Here is a 22,259-nt window from a genome sequence, read left to right as displayed (position 1 = left end):
GACATCTCAGTACCTGAGCTCCCCAGAGAGGCCTCCATAGGCTCCAACATAAGGCTGTGCATCCACCAAGGAAGGATTCAAAGGAGCACACTCACTGCATGTAACTGGCAGGCAAGATGCACAGCCTAGGGTTTGCAGTTGTGAAAAAGGGGGTGTGCGCTGACTTGATTGCTTGCACTTTGGTAGTGCAAGGCTGGAGTGACATCCAAAAGAGGCAAAGCGTTTAAACCCCAGCAAGAAATCTGGCTCAGGGTAGGTCTATACTTACCCGCCGGGTCGACGCGTAGAGTTCGACTTCTCGGAGTTCAAACTATCGCGTCTAATCTAGACGCGATAGTTCGAACCCCGAACGCGCTCCTGTCGACTCCGGAACTCCACCACCGCGAACGGTGGTGGCGGAGTCGATGGGGGAGCCGCGGACTTCGATCCCGCGGCATCTGGACAGGTAGGCAGTTCGAACTAAGGTAGTTCGACTTCAGCTACGCTATTCGCGTAGCTGAAGTCGCGTACCTTAGTTCGACCCCCCCCCCCCCCAGTGTAGACCAGGCCTCAGGCTCTAGCATTGTTTGACTGGAAACTGTTTTATAGTGAGCTCCAGAAATAAGTTGTGCAATATATAATTTTTCTGTCAAAATATTTATAAAACAAGTGCCTCTGCCCGGGTCTGCTGGAGTGTAGCTAGGTTTGAAATCACATAGGAGGAGGTGGTAGCAGTGCCACAAATTGTACATGCTGAAAGATTTGTAAATTCACTTTTTGTTTATGCTTTGTGTAGGCTGCAGGGGAGATTTTTAAGGCTGAGGGTAATTAACTGTTGGGCAACTTTACCAGGGATGTGGCAAATTCTCCGGCACTTGGGAATCTTTTTAAAGCAAGATTGGATGTGTGGCTAAAAGATAAGCCCAGTAACTTGTGGCCGAACTAGAGTGTGGCGGCCGCGGGGCTGAGCTGTGAGCACTTGTGACTGTTGTATGTGACCTGGCTATTGCACTAATAACCGTAGAGCTACGCTGGGATGTTGGAATGGTCACGGTAGTGGCGTAGCCATGTCATCCCAGAATATGAGAGAGACGGGGGGGGCGGGAGGCAATATCTTTTACTGGACCAGCTTCTGTTGGTGAAATAGACAGACTGGCTTTGAGCTACACAGAGCTCTTCTTTGAACTGTTGTTTTAAAACCCTGTTTCTCTTATGCATTGCTGTGTCCCTGCTGTTAAGATTGAACAGTGCTCGAAGAGAACTGTCTGGTCCCTGCATTCACTGCTGTCACAGGGCAACATGCAGGTGCCAAGCCCAGTCAGACCTGCTGAGCAGTCAAGGCTGGGACACGGCGCTGCAGTCTGAGAGTGGGAAACGAGTGGGATTCCACCCCAGGGGGATGCAGGCACAAGGCCTGAGACTGCAGGGGTGCCCTCGGAGAGAGTCGAGGTGGGTCAGCAGTGCTGCTAGCCCTGTGGCCATGGTGTAGAGTGATACAGGAATCCTGGGTCAGGTTCTCTGGCCTATGTTGTGCAGCAGGTCAGACCCGCTGATCAGAATGATCCCTTCCTTCCATTCAGATTAATGGAGATCTGTCTAAACCATGAGATTGCTCTGAAAATCTCAGCCAGTATTTCCGCCATGGACCTGCTCAGGGCCGCCCAGAGGTGGGGACAAGTGGGGCAATTTGCCCCAGGCCCCGCAGGGGCCCCCACGAGACTTTTTTGGGCCCCTGGAGCGGAGTCCTTTACTCGCTCTAGGGGCCCCGGAAAACTCTCACGGGGCCCGGGCCCCCAGAGCTTCTTCCGCTCCGGGTCTTCAGCGGCAATTCGGCAGCGGGGGGTCCTTCCGCTCCAGGACCTGCCACCAAAGTGCTGGATCTTCAGTGGAAATTCCCCGTGGCCGAAGGCCCCAGGCCCCCTGAATCATCTGGGTGGCCCTGGACCTGCTCTCCGAGCCCTGCCTGCTCCAGGAAGGACGCCCTCCTGGCCTGCACCATGGTGCTCTTCTATCCTGGCCCGAATCCAGCTCCAACACGCGATAAAGAATGTGTACTGTGCTCCTAGTGTCTCTGAGGCTGCTAATCCAAACAGTGAGAATGTGGCTGGTAGTGGCAGCCCAGACAAGTGCTTGAGGGGTCCTTGCAACTGTGCAGAACAGGCTGGAGACTGCTACCCAGCAGATACATGCCTCAGAGTGAAAACCCTGGGCTTAGATCCTCTCCTAGAAATCGCTTCCAGGGCTTGGATGGTCCATGCTGGAGGCCCAGGCTCTCTCTGATGCCTGCTGGTGGGGCTGGTGGAGGAATGTGGTGCTAATGTTGAATGTCTTCCACAGGAGGTGATTGTCCCAGAAGTGAAGTGGAGGAAGGTTTCCCCAGCGTCTCTCTCCCTATCTCTCCCGGATGCAGACTACCAGTGCATCCACCGAGCGTCCATTAGCAGCCTCAGCACCAAGGAGAGCTCTTTTAATTCCGAGGAGCCCCTGGTATCAGGTGAGGGATGCTGGGGACAGAGGGTTAGAGCTAGTAGCCAGCTCTGGCAGCGTATTTACATTCATGCCTGTGATTTGCCTGTGGGAACGTTTCTCTGCCCACTGTCCTCCTTTTGACGGTTTGTTTGGCTTATTACACTGAAAACATTTTACAGATGGGGAAATAGAGGCACAAGAGTGACGTGATTTGGTTAGGGACACAACGAATATGGGTCAGCACTAGGATTAGAGCTCAGCATTCCTAGTTCTCACAACTCACTAGGCCAAACCTCTGCCAGGTGCTGCATAACTGAGAATACGTTCCTCTGGCTCCTGTGTAGCCCTGGTGCCCATCTGTGGGTGGAGCACACTAAAACAGTGTCCAGGAGATGGGAGCACTGGCCTCCAAGGAAGGAGGAAGTAGTATCTGCTGCCTCTTGTGTGAAGAAATTTCCCTTTGGGAATCCTGGCCATGTGATGGAGGAATATTCCCATTGGAGCTCTGGGGAAGGTGTGTGCAGGTCAGAGTGGTTTTGTGGGCTCGGTGGAACATAACTCTCATTCGCTAACGATGAAGGTGCATGTGGGGCTTCTGTGCGTTGCTCTGTAGCTGTATCCCCTGGGGATCGCACAGGGAGAGGACCCCATGACCTCTCCCTAGATCAGGAGGCCAAACCAAGACCACAGCTGAAGTGGACTGTCCAACAGAGCCGCCTCCTTGGGAGAGGAGATTCCTGTTTGAATAAAACTCTTGCCCATTACATGTGTGAGGCAGAAAGAGCACAAAAAGCTGCCAGCAGATTTCTTTGCAGATTCCTCAGATCCAGCTCCGATGAGAGAAGAGAAATGCTGAGCCTGGGGTGTAATTAGCACATCTAAGAGCTTAGCTCTGGTTGGATTGCCCTGTTAGAGATCTTGCTGTAGAAGCCATGTTCTCCTTGACTGAGAGAGGGTTTGGCCAACCTGTCCTGAAATGTGGGTCAGGAAATCTACAGAAGGTGCCCAGACAACCTTGCTTTTGAGAGGGATGTTTGCCTCCTTGATGTGCATGGCTTCATGCTGTTACCTGCCATGAGTCTTAGTAGGACTTGCCCTTTGGGAAGGTGCCTTCGTGCCTGCACCGGATTAAAGGCATTTACTTTGTAAGTATCCTTTTCCTCTTGTAGGAGAGAGTTCAATTGTGCTGGGCGTCCCTCAGGTGATGTGGTGAATATTGAACAGGTTCTTAGTATAATGGAATATACTGAATTTATAATGGATTTCCCTAGGGACAGGGTCGTAGTGAACGATCAGCAGGGTGGGTTATATCAGGGCTGTGTAGCTGTTCGAGGCTGGTTCAGACAGTTGAATAGAGTCCTTAAACTAGATTAACCATCAGTCTGTCAGTTTCATTTAGGTGTCTCTTTGCTTTTGTTTCAGAAAGTGCAATAAACACCGAAGAGGAGGAATTAGAGGAGGAACCAAACTATGTAGCAGAGCTGAGACCGTCTGATTATCAGCTCTTGAAAATCTTCATCGTACTGTAAGCATGCAGTCAGGCATACAGACAGCTACATGGGAGCAGAGTGGAGAGCCGAGTGCATTGGCTACAGACCCTTTTCCCTAGGGCTCACTGGTCCAGTCACACCCAAGTCAATAGCAACTGAAAGTCGTTACCATCTGATAGTCCTGTAGTGGCCTGCGTGAGATGATGTGGGCTCAGTCCAGTTCCTAGACAGAGATTCATGCCGCAGTTGGCACCAGCAGCGGAGAAGGCCTGGGATTGAACCACCTTCTCAGCAACAGACACACAGTGGCAGTGGAAAGGGAGAGAATACCAGAGAGAGAGCTTCCTACACTGTTAGAAAGGGATTTCAGTCAGTGGTGGATTAGCCACTGGGCCAATGGGGCCTGGAAAAATGAGCACCCCGCTCCCCCCACCCGCCTGGTGCTCCTGCCGGGGAGCAAGGGAAGCCCCCATGCCCCAACCCCGCTCCCTGGCAGGAGCACCAGGGGAGGGGGGCGGTGGAGGACTGCAGGCAGAAAGGATGGGGAGAGGCCCCCACTTGCTCTGGCCCAGGGCCCCACAAAACCCTAATCTGCCTCTGATTGCAGGCATTCTGTTCCACATTGCACACAACCATATCCCTGTTCTTTGCTGCTCTCTAGCATCCCCTATTGAAAAGCTCTATAGTCCAACTCTCCTCAAGTCGGGTTCGGATGCAGATCCTCGCAGGAATGCAGGAATTCTCAAAGCTGTCGCCTTTGCCACCACAGTGTGTTGCGCTGGAGGGTCAGGCTAGCATCAGTGCGGGATGGGAGTGGCAGCGTTAGCCAGCTCTGCTGATTGCAAAGAGTAGAGGAGTAAAGGTGGAGTGGGGGAGAGGAAAAAGCACATGGTCAGAGGAATTCAGTAGAAGGTTGGAAGTAGCCTTGTGGCTGCAGAGCTTAGTGGGGATGTTGAATGCCTCTGCTGTTGGCACCCTCACAGCTGGGCTAGCATGCCCGGTTTCAGGATTTATTATCTAAGCCACTCTGCAATCACACTGGGCTGAAATTTACGAGAGAGGGGTTGGCCACATGGCTGCATTGTGAAAATGATTTAGATCCGTAGAAGGTGAGGAGCCCCCAAAACACTCATCTCATCCACGGGCTGTTCAGCTTGCATTGGCCAGGCTCTGCCCCGGAACAGCTTGGACTGTGGAGAGGGTTTGTGCTCCCCTCCCGAGTGCTGAGCCATCTGTACAAAGCTCTCTTACTAGCTTGTCCCATGGCCCGGGCCTGGGAACCCAGATCTTAACGCTTCCCCAGCTGGAAGGTGCCCACCCAGGGACATTGGACTGTTAACCATTTGTGCACTTTATGGGGATTGCTCTGTTAGCTTCCCATTAGTCCAGTCTCCTCCAGCCTCTTACTGCAGGGGTGAGACACAGCAGGGGTGCTGGGAGTGAGGGGGCAGAGTCTGCACTGCTACTGCCTGTTCTGTGGCTTTAGAGAACTTCTGTTCTTTGGGGCTCCGCATCCAGCCCCTTTTCACCTGCACTGACATCGTTTAATGGAAATCTCCATCACACCCCGGCTGTATTCTGAGGCTGAACGGCTGGGTGCTGTGTTACATAGCTGCTGCTACGTGGGCCTGATTCCCATTTACACTGAGGCGCCTTTACACCACTTTGGCACTGTAAAATGGGCCTTACAGTTGGTAGAAGTGATCTTGTGACCACTTTAAGGCCTATTGCCACTACCAGAAAGGGGCCTTGAGATCTTGATACAACTGAGAATCGGTCCCTTGTGCCCACTGGAATTGCTAACACCTGTCTAGTCCTGATGCCGGCTTTCTGTCCACTGACTCTATATCCTGCACGCAGCCCATGAGTTCAGTCTCCCAGCTCTCGTGGGTAATGTGCTGTATCAGGCATCAGAGCTGGAGTATAATTTTGCCCTTAGTCACTAACCACAAACTACATTAAAAATGGGAAGCAGCCATTTGTCTGGCTTTGTTTAAAAAAAACTGAAGTGTTTATAAAAACTACATAGAAAATATAGAACTTAAACAGGCAGCAAGTTACAAAAAGGCTCTTGGCTATTGCTGAATAACAGTATTTTTATCAAATACATCTCGTTAACGTGTATCTCATGCTGTTGCAAGGAGTGACACTCTGTAAAGACACAAACTAAATAAACAAATGTGTCTCCAGTTGAGAAACCTCCCCCTTGGTTTTAGTCTCTTCCTCCTCTCTCGGGCCACATCTTCTCTGGCCAGGAAAACACAGCCCCTGCTGTAGGAAAAGCTTTAGCCTCCAAGGCTTTCAGACCTAACGCGCAGCTCCTGTCTGTCTTTGCTCCCAGGATCTGCCTCCTGGTTGTGTCCTCGTCATATCTGGCATTCCGGATCTTCCGTCTGGAGCAGCAGCTCTGCTCTCTGAATCGGGACTACCTCTCACGCGGGCACCGGAGGTAGGAGAGTGCTCAGCTCTGGGACCCTCAGGTGACAAATAGGGGGCCCACAGGGCCATGTTTGTACAGACTTTGTTTTAGGGGTTTTGCCTACATGATAAAATCAGGGGCCCTGCTTATGGGCTGTGGGCAGTAAAGATCCTGTTGTGCGTTACAGAAGAGATGCAGTGTCCTGCCCACATCCCATATATCCCCCTGTCCATAATCTCCTTCTCTGGTGCATAGTCAGCGTGGCAGTTGCCTTCTACGTGAAGCTGGTGGCATTTCCACAGTGCTCCCCGTGAATCATCTGTAATGCGCTTGGGCTCCTTCCACATGGAAGGTGCAATAAATAAAATGACCCCTGCAAGGTGGGAAGTGCACCTGTAATTTGCGCAGCGAGACGTCTGACTTTAACTCAGCAGAATGGATTTTATTTAAAGTGACCTGGGGAAGGTCCCATTGCTGTCGCTGAGACTGATTCTTTGGCACTGGGACAGTCCTGAGGAGCAGCGCCTGCTGCTTCCCAGCCAAGGGAGCTAGTGAGAGGCATTCTTGCCATTGGTCTGAGGCTAGCACCAACCTCGGGGCTGGGCGCTGTTCCCAACATTGGCAAGGAAACGAACGTGAGCAACTTTCTCACCCAAATCCAGAATATCTAATTACTCCTGAGGGCATTCTGTGCCAAAAAATTAAAAATTCTGCGCACAATATTTTAAAATTCTGCGTTTTATTTGTCAATAAATAAATGCAGAGCTCCAGCATGGCAGTGGGGAGCACAGGCCACTGGCTGCACGGAGGTGGGAGATCACCCTGCAGCATCCCCAGCCCCAGGACATGGAATCAATGGTGAGGCTGCACCCAACCCTGACACAGCACAAGGCCTGGGCCTGTCCCAGAAACACTCTGGGGCCCTGCCCCTCTGCGCCAGGCACACCAGGTGTGGGTAGGCAGGCTCAACCAGGCAGGATCCAAGTGTGGAGGGGCTGAGTTTGGGGGGGACCCAGGGGTGGGGTGAGACAATTCTGTGTGGGACAGTCTGGGTGCAGGCAGCTCAGTGGGGGGGGGGCACTAGGTGTGAGGGGATCTGGATGCACAGAGGCTCATGGGGATGGGGAGAGGTTTCAGGTGCAGGGGCAATGAAACTCTGCAGGGGCTTCCAGGTGAAAGTGGTTGGGGCTCAGCAGAGGGATCTAGGTGTGGGGGTCTCAGCAGGGAGGTCTGGGTGCTGAGGGCCTGGGCCTTGGTGGGGTGGGGGTGCAGCTAGTTGAGGGTCAGTTGCATGGGGATCTGGATGTGGGAGCTCAGGGTGGTGCAGGTGGGTGGGGCTTATCAGGGTGGGGGTTTGAGTGCAGGGAGCTCAGTGGAGGGTGGTCTGGGTGCAGGGGTGGGGGTCTGGGTGCAGGGTGCTCCAGATGCAGGGATTGAGGTTCAGTGGGGTGGGGTTCAGGTATGGAGGGCTAGAGGGGTTCTGGGTGTCTGGGGTGAGGCTTGGCAATGGTGTCTGAGTATGGGAGATCCAGATGCATGGGGTTTGGGTGGATGCGGGAGCAGTTCCCTGTACAGTGACCCCCTTCCCCTGCAGCTGAGGAGCGATGGGGGCAGGAAGCAGGGGAGGATGCTGAGCTTCCCGCAGCTGGGGGAGGTTTCTGGAGGTGGGTCTGACAATGTACCTGCGCAGCTAGGGAGTGGTGCTTGACTGCTCTTGCAGCTTCCCTCTGCTTCTATGTCAGAAAGTCATTTTTCTGCAGGGAAGGAAAGAAATCTGTGGGGGACATGAATTCTGCGCATGCACAGTGGTGCAGAATTCCCCCAGGGTAGTATCTGGTGCTGCTTCCCCTGGTAGCATGAGACCACGCACTGAAGAGCAGTCAGGCTTGCACTGGCAGGAGATGCTGGGTGGGTAAGAACTAGATGGGTCTTTCCCCCGGTAATGCTCGTGATTGTGGTCGGATATAGCGTTGCTCCGAGTGCCTGTGTCATGCCTGCCCTCTCTTACCCCCCGCACAATGCTAGTGGCTCAGCATCTCCCTGGCTGTGGTAGAACGTTTCTAGTGCAGTTACAACACGTCCCTGCTGATTGCTCCAGTGGACCTGTCAGGACCGCCTTACGGTCTGATCCTCCTGCAGTGACTCCAGCAGGAGCAGGACCTGACCCATAGTTTCCATGACTTCAGAGCAGCGTCGTGGCAGCATAGAGTCCATGACGGAGTGCTGGATAGGGACCTGCTGCAGTGCAGGGAAATGTTGCCTGTGGATTGCCCCCTACAGGATGTGATAAGTCTTTTAAAAGATGGGATCTGCCCCCCGTCACACCTCCCCTGCACAATGCCAGGAATAAGTTCCTTGGGGAGCCTGAGGTGAAGGCACAGCCCTGTATAGGTTTGCTTGCCTTCATCTTCCGCTGTCTCTCTGTTTGCAGGTGACCGTCGCCCCAGAGCTGTGGCTCACGATGGACCTTGACAGGAAAATAGCACTTTGTGTACAGATCTCCAGGGTGTCCTGCTGGTGAGCGTGTCTGCAATATGGAGAGAGTCTGAATCCAGGATTGCTCACTCTTTTATTCTGCGTTACTTCTGGCTCGTGACACCTCCCTTTGCAATGGCAAAACCCTCCCTTGGCCCGTTGCGCTGTGGGATCGGACTGGAGCCATCCATGCAGTCACTTCTTCCAAACGATAGCCACCTGTTTGTACAAACCCCCTCCCAAGCATCGACTGTTTATCAGAGTCTTGGGTGCAGCTTCGTTGGACGGCGGCTTGAGCTGCATCTCCAGCCGGATTCTGAGAGCAAGTAAGAACAGTTAGTAGCTCGATGGTCCAGGAATCGCCTCTGTTGAGCACAGGAGGTGTCACAGCAGCATGCAATCTGCTGTGCCCTTGATCAGCACAATTAGGACCAAATACTGTTGTTCTTCTACCAGCAGAGACTCCTGCTCAAGCAGGGACAGACTGTCAGTATAACCTGAGCTGCTGCCAGCAGGACTCCCCTTCTTTCCAATTGGCGAGGGCCTGGTGCTAGTGAAACCACATGTTCTTCCAGGGGCCTTGGTTTTGGCCCAGACACACGGTGCCCAGAGCCAAATCACCATGGTAGCGGGAGACTCTAGCACTATGACACCAGCATTGGGCCATCGTCGCAGCCATCGGACGGTGGCACAACAGACTACAGGTGACCGGGCCTTTCTGGTGTGACACTGCTGGGCCCACTCCTAGGAGGACTCAATGTTCAAGTTACCACCATTTTTATTCCTAATTCTGCTTTTTTCTTTTTCAAGGACAACCGTGGACCTCAGTTAAGTGAGAAGCCCCGGTAGCAGAGACTGACCCTCCCTACGGAGCTCAGGATGGGCAGCACAGCTGGGGCATGTTCTGTTCTCCCAGAATACACAACCCACACTCAGCTAGTTCTCCTCAGGATGGATTTCCTCTTGCCCTTCGGGGTTTCCACATTACCCTTCCACACTGGGCCTTGGCCTAGCCGGGTCCTGGAATGCATCTCTGCTTAGGTGCCAGTGTTCATACTCAGGCAATAGCTCAGTTACAGTAGTTGTCATAACAACTTCCAGTGTAAAAATTACAGCTCCAGTGAGATGCCAGACAGGAGTTAGAGGGCTCCTGGCCCGATACCTGCTGAAGTTAGGTTCTGCAGGTGGCAATAGCAGACTGTTAGTCGTGGGGATTCTTGTGCAACTCACATCCCCTGTGAGGCTAGTGTGCGCAGCATAGATCATGCTTAACCGCCCCACATCCCTTCCAAAACGTACCACGCTCCTTGTGCCAACGTTCCTTCAGGGCAGGAGAGAGGTGAAAATAAAGGGATGAGGTGGCTCGCTAACCCCAAAGCCCAGCCCCACCCAGCGCTGTGCAGAGTCCGTGCCATACTGTAATAATGCTCTCTGCCGCGCTGGGCAATCCAGGGAAAAGGCAGCACGCCCATCCACAAGCAGATGCAAAGCAAGGCCGACCTGCACTGGGTAGAGTTCGGCAGTGGGGAGATGAGTAGGCTAGAATTAGACCCCTCATTCGGCTCCTTGAGGAGGCCAGAGGGACAGTTTAGAGCAAGATTCAGGAGGGCTCTGTTTGAAAGGCGTCTGCACTTTAAGGGCAATACAGAGTCTGGCCAGGAACCAGCAGTGCTGAGTCCAAACTTGAAGTGACAGTTGTCTGATGGCGGTGTCAGGCACGCTGTGCTCTCCACATGGGGCTCCTCAGCACCCCAAGTTTCTAACCACAAGAGAGGGCTGTATCGGAGCACCCCCAAAGGAGAGTCGAGAGGTGGGCCTGGAGCTGGCCTCTGGGCGGTGGAGTTGTAGTAGGATGTAGCCCTGCTGCGATCAGGAGCCAGCGAACACCTTAGAGAGGGCAGGAGGAATAGCTCTGTCTGTGTTCCCCCAGAAGCTCTGTGTCGTCGATATCTACATGAAACGTCCAGTGCTCTGTGGCCTGACGCTGCACCGTCCCTGGGGAGTGCAGGGACTGAGCAGAAACCCCATTGTACGTGGGGGACAATGGAGCTGTGGGGGATGGGATGGGAGGCATGAGTGCAATGCTGGAAGAGGCTGAGCTCATAAATATTCAAAAGCCTGGCTGGGCTGATGCATATTAGGAGTCCAGCCTGCTTAGCGTTCTAGAAGCACCTCATATACAGCCACTGTAACCATGCACTTTAGGAGCCTGATCCAAAGTCAATGGAAAGACTCGCATTGACTCCAGTGGGCTCTGGATCAGCCCCTCATTCCCCTCACGCTGAATAAAGATGTCTCTGCATCGCTCGCGTGTGTGAAGCGCTTTGGGATCACATGGAGCGAAAGGTGGGAGACAGACGCAATATGGTGTAAGCGGCACCAGGACTCAGCACTCCCCGCACACCAGCAAGCAGCTTGTGTAACTCTGGTGTCAGGGTGCCCGTGACTCCCTCAGTGAGTCATTCCAGAAGGGATGTGCCCAGCAGTTGAGAGTAGGCTGCTGGAGAGTGGCCAGACAGCCACCTTGCTGGCCGCACGTTACTCACCAATCCCCTCCTCTCCGGTGTGTGCGCGCTCATCAGGCATCCGCTCTTTGGGTTGATTGTGTTTGAAAGCACTAAAACAAAGTGCCATGTCCCCTGTGAGCTCTGCAGGGAGCAGCCTCCTGCCTTCACTGTCCCCCCCAATCCCCTCCTGCCCCAGCAGCTGATCTCACAGGGGAGAGGAGCACAGCTAGCAAGGAAGACATGTGGATTGGCCGCAGTGCAACAAAGTGCCAGGAAATGCTGCTTTATGCCAGGGATCATTTTGGGGGTGGGGCTGGGAGGGCTGACTCACTGTCTTGCACAAATGACAGCCCAGCTTTTTGGAGTATGAATCTCTTTCAGTGTTTAACAAAAAAACCCTCCAGTGACATTAACCCACGCTCCTGGGGATGAGGTCCCAGCGAGCAGTGGGGTGTGGGCTCGCTTTGCGGGTAGCGCTCCGCTCCTCCATCGCTGGAACTGTTTGCCTGCGGATTGGCCATCAAAGCTGCTCTTGCGCATTTGCTTGGGTCAGGACTGCTTCCGGCTTTCACCCTGTCCCCTATGAACACCGACAGCAGGACCCCTGCAGCCGGCAGAGGTGCACGTTGACCGTGTCAGCCACAGCTCTTGAACTGCCGTGGTAGTGCTGGCAGCTTCCTGACAGCAGCAGGATGCCTGGGAGAGAGACAGGGCTGCAGTGGGTGTAGCCATGTCTGCTGTATTGCATGGTGCCATCCAGGAAGGAGCACTGTGATGCTGACTCCTGCTTCAAAGCACAGCACTTGCAGAGCTGCGGAGAGGGCTCTGCAGGCAGTGGCAGGACTCGCAGAAAAAGAACAACACACTCCATGGCCTAACCTCTGTGTGTCTGGGCTGAGCTCATTCAACTCCCATTAACCTCACCACTGCTGCAAGGTCAGCAGCTGCTTCTGCTCCATTGCTATCAGCTCCAGGGCTAAGCAGGGCTCCCACAGCAGGATTCAAACACTCCCCTCTGGAGGAATAGGACCATATGACGAGCTTATTGAAGACTTGGGATCTGTTTGAGTAGCACACTCATCCCAGGGCCTTTGTTAGAGGAGGACAGCGCAGCGCAGAACAAGGGGTGCCATCGTGTGTTCCTATCACAGCTAGCTGGGGCTGGGAATCCACTCATCACTGCACAGAGAGGGTTTCTAAGCACTAGCATTTGGGGGTAACCGAAGATTTGGGAGCTCTCCTGATCCCCCTCCCATTGCAGCTGTTTTCCACTGAAAGCACCAATAATGTAGTATCCTACATAGGTTTTTATACCACACTCCTCACCATAGTCTGTGGGCACCTTCCAGTTGGGCATTAAGCAATGTGACTACGCATCTGTCCTGTGTTTGTTCTCTTATCCTCACCCCAGAGGGAGCAGCTAGTGCAGGGGAGTGTCTTGTTTTGGTAAGGGTGATTTTAATCTGATTTTTATTAAATAAATACACCAGTTGCAGAATGGAGATCAAAGAAACGCACCTTGCACTTCGAGCAGAAGGTGGTGAGGTTTGTGGTAACCCTTAATTCCTGGCCGGGGGAGTTCATTGCACAGGCTCAGATTGCCCCTGGAGAAAGGTCTGTCTCCCGCTTTACTCTTTTTATTGTTCCATTGTGACAGAGGAGCAAAGTTGTCGACAAGGTCTTCATCCCAGAGCTTAAATGGTCTTTTAGATATCCTGGCACAGGCCGTCAAATGCTTTGAGGATAAGGGCTGAGCCTTGAACTTGAGTGGAAATGCTAGGGGAAGCCAGCGTAGAGAGTAGAGGACTGGTGCTCATGGCAGGCTGTGGTGTTGAGATGTGCTGCAGTGTTCTGTACTTGGAGTTTCATGCACTGCAGGTTTCATGCCCAGGTGTATCGCATTGCCACAGGCCAGCTGAGCAGTGATGAAGGTGTGAATAACTGAGGCCAAGCCTGATGGGATGGTGTGTCCTAGCCAGCCGGAAATGGTGGAAAGCGTTACAACCATTGTGACATGCGAACTTGTTGTCAGTGAGGAATCCAGGAGTACTCATAAGTCGATGGACTGAATTGACCAATTGTGGATGTGAACTTCAGCCAAAGGAGACTCCACCATGGCTGCATACTTTTCCCCCACCCTCCAGCATCATCTCTGTTTTGCTAGGGTTTAGCATCAACCAGCTGCTCTTCATCCATGAGCTGATCTCATCCAAGCATTGGGTTGTCTTGGTGATAGGCGTGTGGTCATATGTGGTGAAGGATGGGTAAAGCTGTGTGTCATCGGCATATTGCTGGCACTTGAGTCCATGTCATCTGACCTGTTCACCGAGCAGTTGGATGTAGATTTCAAAAGGGACCGGGGAGGGAATTGATCCTTGTGGAAACCCAAAGTGAGGAGTCTAGTGGTAGAGGTGCAGTTGTTCATCACTGCTTTTTGGGTGTGTTTGTACAGGAAAGACTCAAACCATTTTACCTCATTACCCTGGACTACTGTCCTCTCAGGCCGGACAGCATATTTCACAGTCATCCATGTCAAACACTGTAGAGAGGCCCAGGAGGAGGAGAATGGCTGTCTGCCCTCTGCCTACTGACAGCAGATCATCACCCATCAATGCCACTAGACCAGTTTCATTTCTATGTCCTAGCCTGAATCCATGTTATGCAAGGTTTAGAATGTTAACTTCAGTTAGACGAGCTTGTAGTTGGCTTTTTGCTAGCTTCTCTGTGCGCTCAGGAATGGGAAGTTTGACACTGGGCTAGGACTGAATTATCCAGGCTGGCGGCTTTTCTAGCTGCAATTTAGCCTTCAGTTGCCATCCAGTCATTCAGTTTTTTACTTCTAGCATTCATTTATTTTACTTGTCTAGCTGCAATTTTTTGTCCTTCTTCCCTCCAGTGGTGTTGTCACTAAGATGGAGAGCTCTAAGATGGGATGCCAGAGCTACTCCAGCAGGAGAACAGGACTTTATTTCCTCTTTTTATGTCCCTTCCTACAGCCCTCTCCGCTACACCTCTGAATGCCAAGTCCTAGCACCAGTCACTGGTTTGCACAGATCCTCTGGGAGATGGGAGGTGAGCACACAATCCTTGAAGGTTTTATAACGGTATTTATTATCTTTAAAGAGCAGGGAAATGGATCCCAAGGCAATAACCTAGAGATGAGCAACTATTAAAGCTCTCAGTAGTGGACAGGACCATCCCATGAGCAATGTGATTGGGAGACGAGAGAGCTCTGCTGGGGCCTTTTGAACCGTCCCCGCAGCTGCATGTTCACGCCCTGTCTCCTAGTGACTGGCTTGCACACTCAAGTAGCTAGTCTCTGAGGGTGTGTCTACACTGCCATTAACCCACAGCTGCCCTGTGCCAGCTGACTCGGGCTTAGGGGTTGTTTAAATGTGGTGTAAATGTCCGGGCTCATGCTGGAGCCTGAGCTCTAGGATCCTGCGAGCTGGGAGGGTCCCAGAGCTAGGGCTGCAGCCTGAGCCCGAGGGTCTACACTGCAATTAAACAGGCCTGCAGCTGAGCCTCAGGAGCCCAAGTTGGCTGGCACGGGTGTTGAATGGCAGTGGAGACACACCCTGAAAGGCTCAGCAGGCGGATCAACCGCTGTGTGGGGAAGCAATAGCTTTGTAGTGGATAAATAAAGGTGTTCACAGCATGTACGCTGGCTAACCGATTCTGCCACTCGCTTTAGCGCCGCACCAAGCAGCTGTTCTTCGCCCCTGTTTGACTCTTGCTGAACCCGATCCTGTTTTGTTGTCTGTCCGTTGCCAATGTTAAACACTGCGTGTAGTGAAGGTCCCCTGCAAATTGGCCAGGCACAGTAGTAGGTGGGGTTTGCCATCCTCTGACGCATGAGGAATCTTAGCTGCTCTTGGAGACAAGATACTGGACTCTGATCTAATCCTGTCCCCCTGAGGAAGCTCTCTGTCCGGCTGTTGCACTCTGTGTTTTGTTTTGGGGGTGGGAGGAGAATGTTTGCAATCCACTAGTGAAATGAGTGTCCCTGAACTGCCATGACCCACTTCTTACCCTGAGATGGGTCCTCTAACCAGCAAGGCATTGCAGACAGAAGAGCAGCCTGGTTTCTGTAAGCCCCCAGGTAGATCACAGTGAAATCACTCAAATAGCCATTTTGCCTGCCTCCACCACCTGAGACTGGCCCTCTCCCACTGAAGTATTAATGTCAATGAGTGCAGCAGCAGGCAGGCAGAGGGGCTGTAACCTCAGCCAAGGAGGAAATGCCCTTTAGCATGGCCAGCATGGTCAGGCTGAAGTGACAGTGACAAGACCCGGGGTAGGAATGGCCCAGTAGACGTCACAATCCTGTAGCATGGGGGAGGATTCCATTCACACACACCACGCTCCCCCCGGGAGGCTGGGGACAAAGGAAGGGGAGTAGCCAGTGCAGAGCTAATGATGATGTCATGAAGCTTGTTTTGAGGAGCTGGGATCTGTCCCTGGTCCGGTCACTTGTACAGTATTTTTGTGAGTCAAACACAATCTTGGTGCAATTTTACCCTTACTCTTCACTCCAGCCTGCCCTAGGAGTGTGTGCTGACGCAACACCACACCTGGGAATTCAAAGTACTGATGCATCAATGACTGGGGAAGGCAGCTGAAGTCAGTGCATGCACAGCCCAGCCTTGCTGCTTCTATTTTTATATTTGTTGTAAACCAGAAGTATTTATATAGATCCAGTGAATGGTTCAAGTCCTTTTCCCCTCCTCAGTTGTATAACTACATCTGTTGGCCAGCGGGTGACATCTGGGGAATAGAATGCTGTCTTGCTGTAGCCTGTGAACATATTTTAAATAAAAACCAACGTTTTCTAATGTGCCAGTGTCTGACAAGTGGTTACTGTCTTTCTGCATGTGGAGAATCCAAGCAGGGGAAAATATATAGATGCAAATCTGAGTTTAGCTGCCTTATCATCTCATACTGTCCTCTTGTATGTTACAAACCATGCAGGGCATGGGCAAAGCATGGATGGGAAGTCTCAAGGAAGATGCCACTGCTGGAGGGAGTGGTGATGGTGGCTCAGTGAGTAGGGCCCTTCTTGCTCTGTGTCAGTACAGAACCAAGGTTGGGCTGCTGCAGGAGGCCCTGGCCATTCATTACTGGAGGCCTCATTGTGCTTTCTGGACTGATGTCTCTTGGTCTGTGCCTGGGATCCTAGCTGCTACGGCAGGCCTGCACAACATACGGCCGCCCGCGGAGCCTCACTGCGGCCCGCGGGGGGATTCTGAATCCCCCACACACAGCGCTCTGCGGGGAGCCCAGAGCCCTTTAAATCCCAGCCGCAGCGGGGAATCAAAGGGCTCTGCGCTGCCCGCAGCCACGGGGAGCCCAGAGCCCTTTAAATCCCAGCCGCAGCGAGGAATCAAAGGGCTCTGCGCTGCCCGCAGCCACGGGGAGCCCAGAGCTGTTTAAATCTCAGCCGTGGCTGGGAGTCAGAGGGCTCTGCGCTGCCCGCAGCGGAGGGCATCCCAGAGCCCTTTGAATCCTGGCCCGTGGCAGTGGATTGCCCCCTCCTCGGACCCCTGCCCTAACTGCCCCCCAGGACCCCCCCCATCTAACACAGCTGGTCCTTGTCTCCTGATATCCCTCTCCCAGGACCCCACCCCCTATCTAAATGCCGCTGCTCCTTATCCCCCGATTGCCCCCTCCTGAGACCCTTGCCCCTAACTGCCCCTTTGGACCCCAGCCCCTATCTAAGCCTCCCTTCTCCTTGTCCCCAACTGCCCCCTCCTGAGATCCCCTGCAACTTCCCCTCAGGACCTCACCCCCACCTGTCTCCTGACTGCCCCCCTGAACCTCTGCCCCATCCAACCCCCCCTGCTCCCTGTCCCTTGACTGCCCCCCGGAACCCCCTACCCCTTCTCCAACCCCCAGCCCCCTTACCGTGCCACTCAGACCAGCGTGTCTGGCTCCATGCAGCTCCAGAAACGTTGCTCCCATGCTCCCCTGCGGAGCCCACAGCGCCCCCCCACCCCAGCACCTGCCTTCCAGATTTGAACACTTCAAAATTCAGGAGTGCTCAAGCTCAATTTGGGCAGCTGTTACTTCATTTCTCCCAAATCAAATATACTGATCCACTGTAACTTGCTGTAGAAAAAGTAGGATAAAATTGAGCAAGAAATGCTTATTAGCACTGGAATTGCTATTTTTAACAGCCATTGCCTTTTTGTTTGTTTAAAAGGAAGACAGTGATATTGCATTGGCAAATTCCCCATAGAACGAAAGAGTGGAACAAAAGAATAATAAAGGCACCTCAACTTTTCCTCATTTATGGAGGACAGTCTTATAATATGCATCCAGATATCCTCCAATCACACAAGCTGAAAATTGTTCCACTTTACTGCAGCTCTGTAACCATATGGGAACCAATCCTGTCTGTGTTTTGTGCACATCCAAAATTCCTGCTGCATGACCCACCCTGGGAGCGAGTTACCAGTGACCCAGGGCTGGGTCAGCAGGAGGTGGGGGGGGGCACTGGTGGGGGGGAGCCCAGTGCTGGGGCAGCAGCGGGGTGGGGGGAGGGCACTGGTGGGGAGGAAAGGGGGAAGCCCAACACAGGGGCGGCAGGGGGTGTGGGTGGGGGGAGAGCCCAGGACTGGGGCAGCAGGGGGGTACAGGGGGGAGCCCAGGGCTGGGACGGGGGGCAGCCAATTTTTTTTTTTTGCTTGGGGCAGCAAAAAACCTAGAGCCGGCCCTGCTGGGTTCCCCCAGCCGCCAGAGCCCCGGGCCCTTTAATTTGCCCCGAGGGCTCCCCACCACCTCTTCAGCTGGGAGCCCCTGGTTGATTTAAAATCAAGTATCACCTCCCCACCCCCAACCTTCCTTTTTGGCCCACAGCTGTTTTGGTGGGGTGGCGCTGGGGAAGGAGGGTTTGTTTCTGCAGGGCTGGGCAACCCTGGGGCAGGGTGTTTCTGTGGGGCAGGGAGGTTTCGGTCCTCAGCTGTTTTCTTTGGAGGAATGTGGCCCTCGCTGCTTTACGAGTTGTGCAGGCCTGTGCTACGGTGATGCTGATCATAACAATGAGCTCCCAGCACTGACACAGGCAGCACGGCTGGGGCCAGGGTCCTGGAACGCCCGAGTTCCAGTCCTGGCTCAGTCAGTGCCGTGCTGTGTCCCTGGGCTGGATGGAGGAGGGGGTGGCTGCAGCACAGTCCGTGGCGTAGCCAGGTTCTAAGTGTAGGGGGAGCAAACATAAAAAAGGTGCCCCCTTGGCTCCTCCTCTGGCCACGCCCCCCTTGGCTCCTCCTCTGGTCTTGCACCCTGACTCCGCCCCCTCCTTCCCCCATTGGATCCCAAGCTGGGCCTGGGGAGGAGACGCCCCTGGGCAGCAGCCTGGGCACACGAGCCAGGGCCGGCTGGGGCCGGCAGCACTGCAGTGCAGCACGGAGGCTGCTGCAGCCCGTGGGGCAGCGCGGTGGGTCCGGGGGCGTGGGCTGCCCGCCGGAGACATGCAGTGGAGAGGGGCTGAGGAGCCGGCCCCCTCACTCCTCCGGCCATGCCTGCCGCCCCTCCCCCATGGCTTCTCCAGCCATGCTTTCCCCAGCACCGGCCTGGCAGGTGCCGCTTTTGGAAAATGTGCTGAGGGGAAACGGCTGCTTCCCCTGCACCCTGCTCGCTACGCTACTGAGCACAGTGCGATCCTGGGCTTGGCTGGAGCACCTGGAAACTGCAACTGGTGGTTGATTCTTGGCGTCTTCTACCCATTGGGCCACCCTCTCTTTTGGGCTGCCTGGACATGAGCTGGGGTAGCCAACCTTGCCAGAGGCTTCCTGAGGCTCAGGCAAAGCCAGAAGATCACTTGTCACTCCCTGGGGCTCCCGCCATCCAGTAGGGAAGAAGGCAAAGCAGTGCCGTAACAAGGGCGAGGCGAGTGAGGCACTTGCCTCGGGCACCTAAAGCTGAGGGGCGCAGAATGGCCCCAGAGCATCCCTGCCAGAACGAAAGCTGCTGCTGCCTTGGCAACAGGATGCCAGCAGGCAGCCGAGCAGCCGGCTGAGGCAGCTGCTGCACATCAGGAGGGCGAAGGGAGGGGAGAGGAGGGGCACACACGTGCTTCTCAGCCCTCCCCTCCCCCAGCACCCACCTGGAGGAGACGCCGAGGGGGCTTCCGGTGGGAGACAGACAGGATCATCAGCAGCCAGTGGATCTCACCTGAGCAGCTTCTGGGGCTTTGGTGAGTGTTTGACCCTGTGATCTGCCCCCCCCCCGCCACCACTCCTGCAAACTGGGCAAGGGGCAGTCCCATCCCCCACACCCACTGAGGGGCAGCAGGGGAGGAAGGAAGCCACATGTAATGGCTGTCCCCTCCCTCCCAGAGCCCACACCCCCTCTCCAGCCCCCAAACTCTGTCCCAGAGCCTGCCCTGCCCTCCACACTCCCTTCAAGAGGATGCACACCTCCACCTATCTTGCACCCCCACCCCGTGCCCCAGCCCGGAGCCTGCACCCAGCACCCAAACTCCGTCCCAAGAGCCTGCACCCCAGACTCCCTCCCAGAGCCAGCACCCAGCCCTCCACACTCCCTCCCAGAGCCTGCACCCCTCCACCCACCCTGTTCCCCAGCCCAGAGCCTGCACCCAGCACCCAAACTCCATCCCAGAGCCTGCACCCCAGACTCCATCCCAGAGCCCAACCTCTCAACCGTCCTACACCCCAATCCCCTGCCCCAACCCAGGGCCTGCATCCTAGACCTCCTCCCCCAACCCAAACTCCCTTGCAGAGCCTTAGGCAGGTGTGGGGCAGAGTTCGGGGGGAGGGATGCTCTGAGCATTCTGGGCACCACCAAAATTTCTACAAACCTGATACTTGGAGGGGGGGTGAGGAGGCGAGCGGTGAGTCGGTGGATGGATGGGGGCATCCATTTTCAGTATTTTAATTTTTGGTACTGTATTGATTGACTGCTGCGTGCATTAATATAGTGACCCCCTTTGTCTTTGAATGAGGCTTTATATTTGGGGGTGGGGAGATGAGGAGGTGAGTGGCAAGTCAGTGGCTGGAGGGGGACAAATCTCCCAGGTTCAAAATCTGGGACTGTGTCTGTTGGTCCTTTATGCTGCTTTTCTCTGGGCTGGGGGTTGTCCCAATGCTGCAAAGAGGGTGTTACCAAAGGAAGATGCTTGCTTATAACCCCCTAGGCCGTCAGTATGTCTGCTCCTCTCTAGTCAGACCACTTGACAAGTTTGATTGTCCTTGGTCTGGCTCCCAGCCCCTCTCCAAGGGTTGCAGCTGTCTGGAGGTGCCTGCCTGCCGCACTTTCCTCATTCACACCTCATTCATTCAACAGGGCAATTGATTACAAAGTGAGGGGAAGATCTTATTCTACTTCTAGCAAAAAGACATTTTTCTTTTACCGTAATTATACTACCTTATACAAAAATGCATAATGCAGAGATTTATCTACAACTGCATTGATTGACTGCTGTGTGCAGTAATATAGTGACCCCTGGGTCTTTGAATAAGGCTTTATACTTGGGGAGGAGGGGGTGAGCGGTGAGTTGGGGGTGAGCAGGTGGTGGGTGGGCAAAGAGTCGAGCAGTGAGCCAGCAGGGGTTCTAGGGGCAGGCATGGGGGTTTCTGGCAAGGGAGGGAGAAGGTGAAAGGAGGCAAGTGGTGGGTGAGGGACTGACTAGGAGGGATGCAGCAAGCCAGCAGGGGGTTAGGGGGTGAAGAGGGGTGTGATGGTGGGGCCGAGTGGGGAGGGGGTGGGTCCTATTTTACTGCTATGATCCAGTCACCCTATGGGTGCCATTTCTCCCACACACACACACCTTCCTTTTTGGCCCACAGCTGTTTTGGCAGGGCGCTGCTGGGGAAGAAGGGTTTGTTTCCGCGGGGTGGGCAGTGTTTGGGGGTGGGGGTGGCGCTGGGAGGGGTGTTTCGGGGGGGCGGCACTGGGGGGAGCACAATTGTATATTCTTGCCTCGGGCACAAAAATAGCTAGTTGCGGCTCTGAGGCAAAGGAGCAGTCAGAGCTCCTCCTGTTCTGCAGCTGGCGGCTGCGGGGGAACTGCTGAACAGCAGCAGGGAAGAGAAGCAGCTGCTGGGAGTGCACCTGGCTCACATCAGAGCTGCTCCTGGGGCTGCAGTGGAGGTGGCAGCAGCCCCTTCCTAGCTACCAGGCCTCATTCTTCTGCTTAAAAACAACAGGTCACGGCTCAGGGACACGTCATAATCAACTGTGCGTTTCCTTCTTAGCACGGTTGGCCGGACAGTGGTGGTATGGCGTTTGCATGGTGCTTTGGCTCTATAAATCCTAGTCCGTAATGAGAGGAGAAAATAAAGGCGCAAGGGAACGTTCATTGGAAGGAATGCAGCGTCCTGGCTCTGAGCACAGACCTACCCTCCCATTGATAAGGAAAGGAAACCAGTTTATTTCTCGTAATGCAGACAAGAAAGGAAGTGTTTGTCGAATGCCTGGGAGACTTGCTGGTTAGGCATTGGCTTCTCCCGTTGCCATGACCCTGAATAACAGTAACTGAATAATAGCTGGGGTGAGAGCAGAGGCAGGTTTGCAGGTGTTGAGGATGGGAACTCCCACAGTGTAGGGTGTAGCCTTTTTTTTAGTTCAAGTGTATTTACTAATGGTGTGTTACACCATGGTGGGTTTGGCTCTAGTGGCTACAGGCTCAAGCTCAGTGGAGTGAAAGTCACCTCTGCTACTTGTTCCAGCTCTAGAGCCTCAGCGATCACATGAAAACCAGTCACAAGAACAATGTCTAATATCCTTTTTCAAGTTTATTAGAGTGTCCAACAAAGTTATGATTAGCCAAGCATAGATAAATCCTACACATAATTATAGTGATTGTTATACTCACATCCTCCTATAGCAGGGGTGGGCAAACTGTTTGCCCCGAGGGTCACATCTGGATATAGAATTGTATGGTGGGCCATGAATGCTCAC

At 54.0% G+C, this 22,259-nt stretch overlaps 1 protein-coding gene across 5 annotated transcripts in view; it reads left to right on the top strand.

Annotated features, from left to right (window-relative positions):
* The window catches only part of GRAMD2A (GRAM domain containing 2A), an 81,802-nt gene extending 65,628 nt beyond the window's left edge, over positions 1-16,174 (top strand). The window contains exons 9-14 of one of the 5 annotated variants that reach the window (XR_006572431.1): positions 2,317-2,473; positions 3,871-3,973; positions 6,280-6,387; positions 7,121-7,215; positions 8,789-9,536; positions 9,643-16,174. Coding sequence is in view for 4 of the 5 variants with exons in the window: in XM_044979721.1 (XP_044835656.1) it covers positions 2,317-2,473; positions 3,871-3,973; positions 6,280-6,387; positions 7,121-7,215; positions 8,789-8,829 (504 nt within the window). In the remaining variant the exon portion in view is untranslated. Of the gene's footprint in view, positions 1-2,316; positions 2,474-3,870; positions 3,974-6,279; positions 6,419-7,120; positions 7,216-8,788 lie in introns of those variants that run through there. The other 4 variants (XM_044979721.1, XM_044979723.1, XM_044979722.1 and 1 more) reach the window with 4 other exon arrangements.
* The last annotated feature ends 6,085 nt before the right edge of the window (positions 16,175-22,259 follow it).

The sequence above is a fragment of the Mauremys mutica genome, chromosome 11 (genome assembly GCF_020497125.1).
Source record: "Mauremys mutica isolate MM-2020 ecotype Southern chromosome 11, ASM2049712v1, whole genome shotgun sequence".
In the NCBI taxonomy this organism is placed as follows: domain Eukaryota; kingdom Metazoa; phylum Chordata; order Testudines; family Geoemydidae; genus Mauremys; species Mauremys mutica.
Note: the sequence above shows the minus strand (reverse complement) of the source record. Positions and strands in the feature narration are given on the sequence as shown.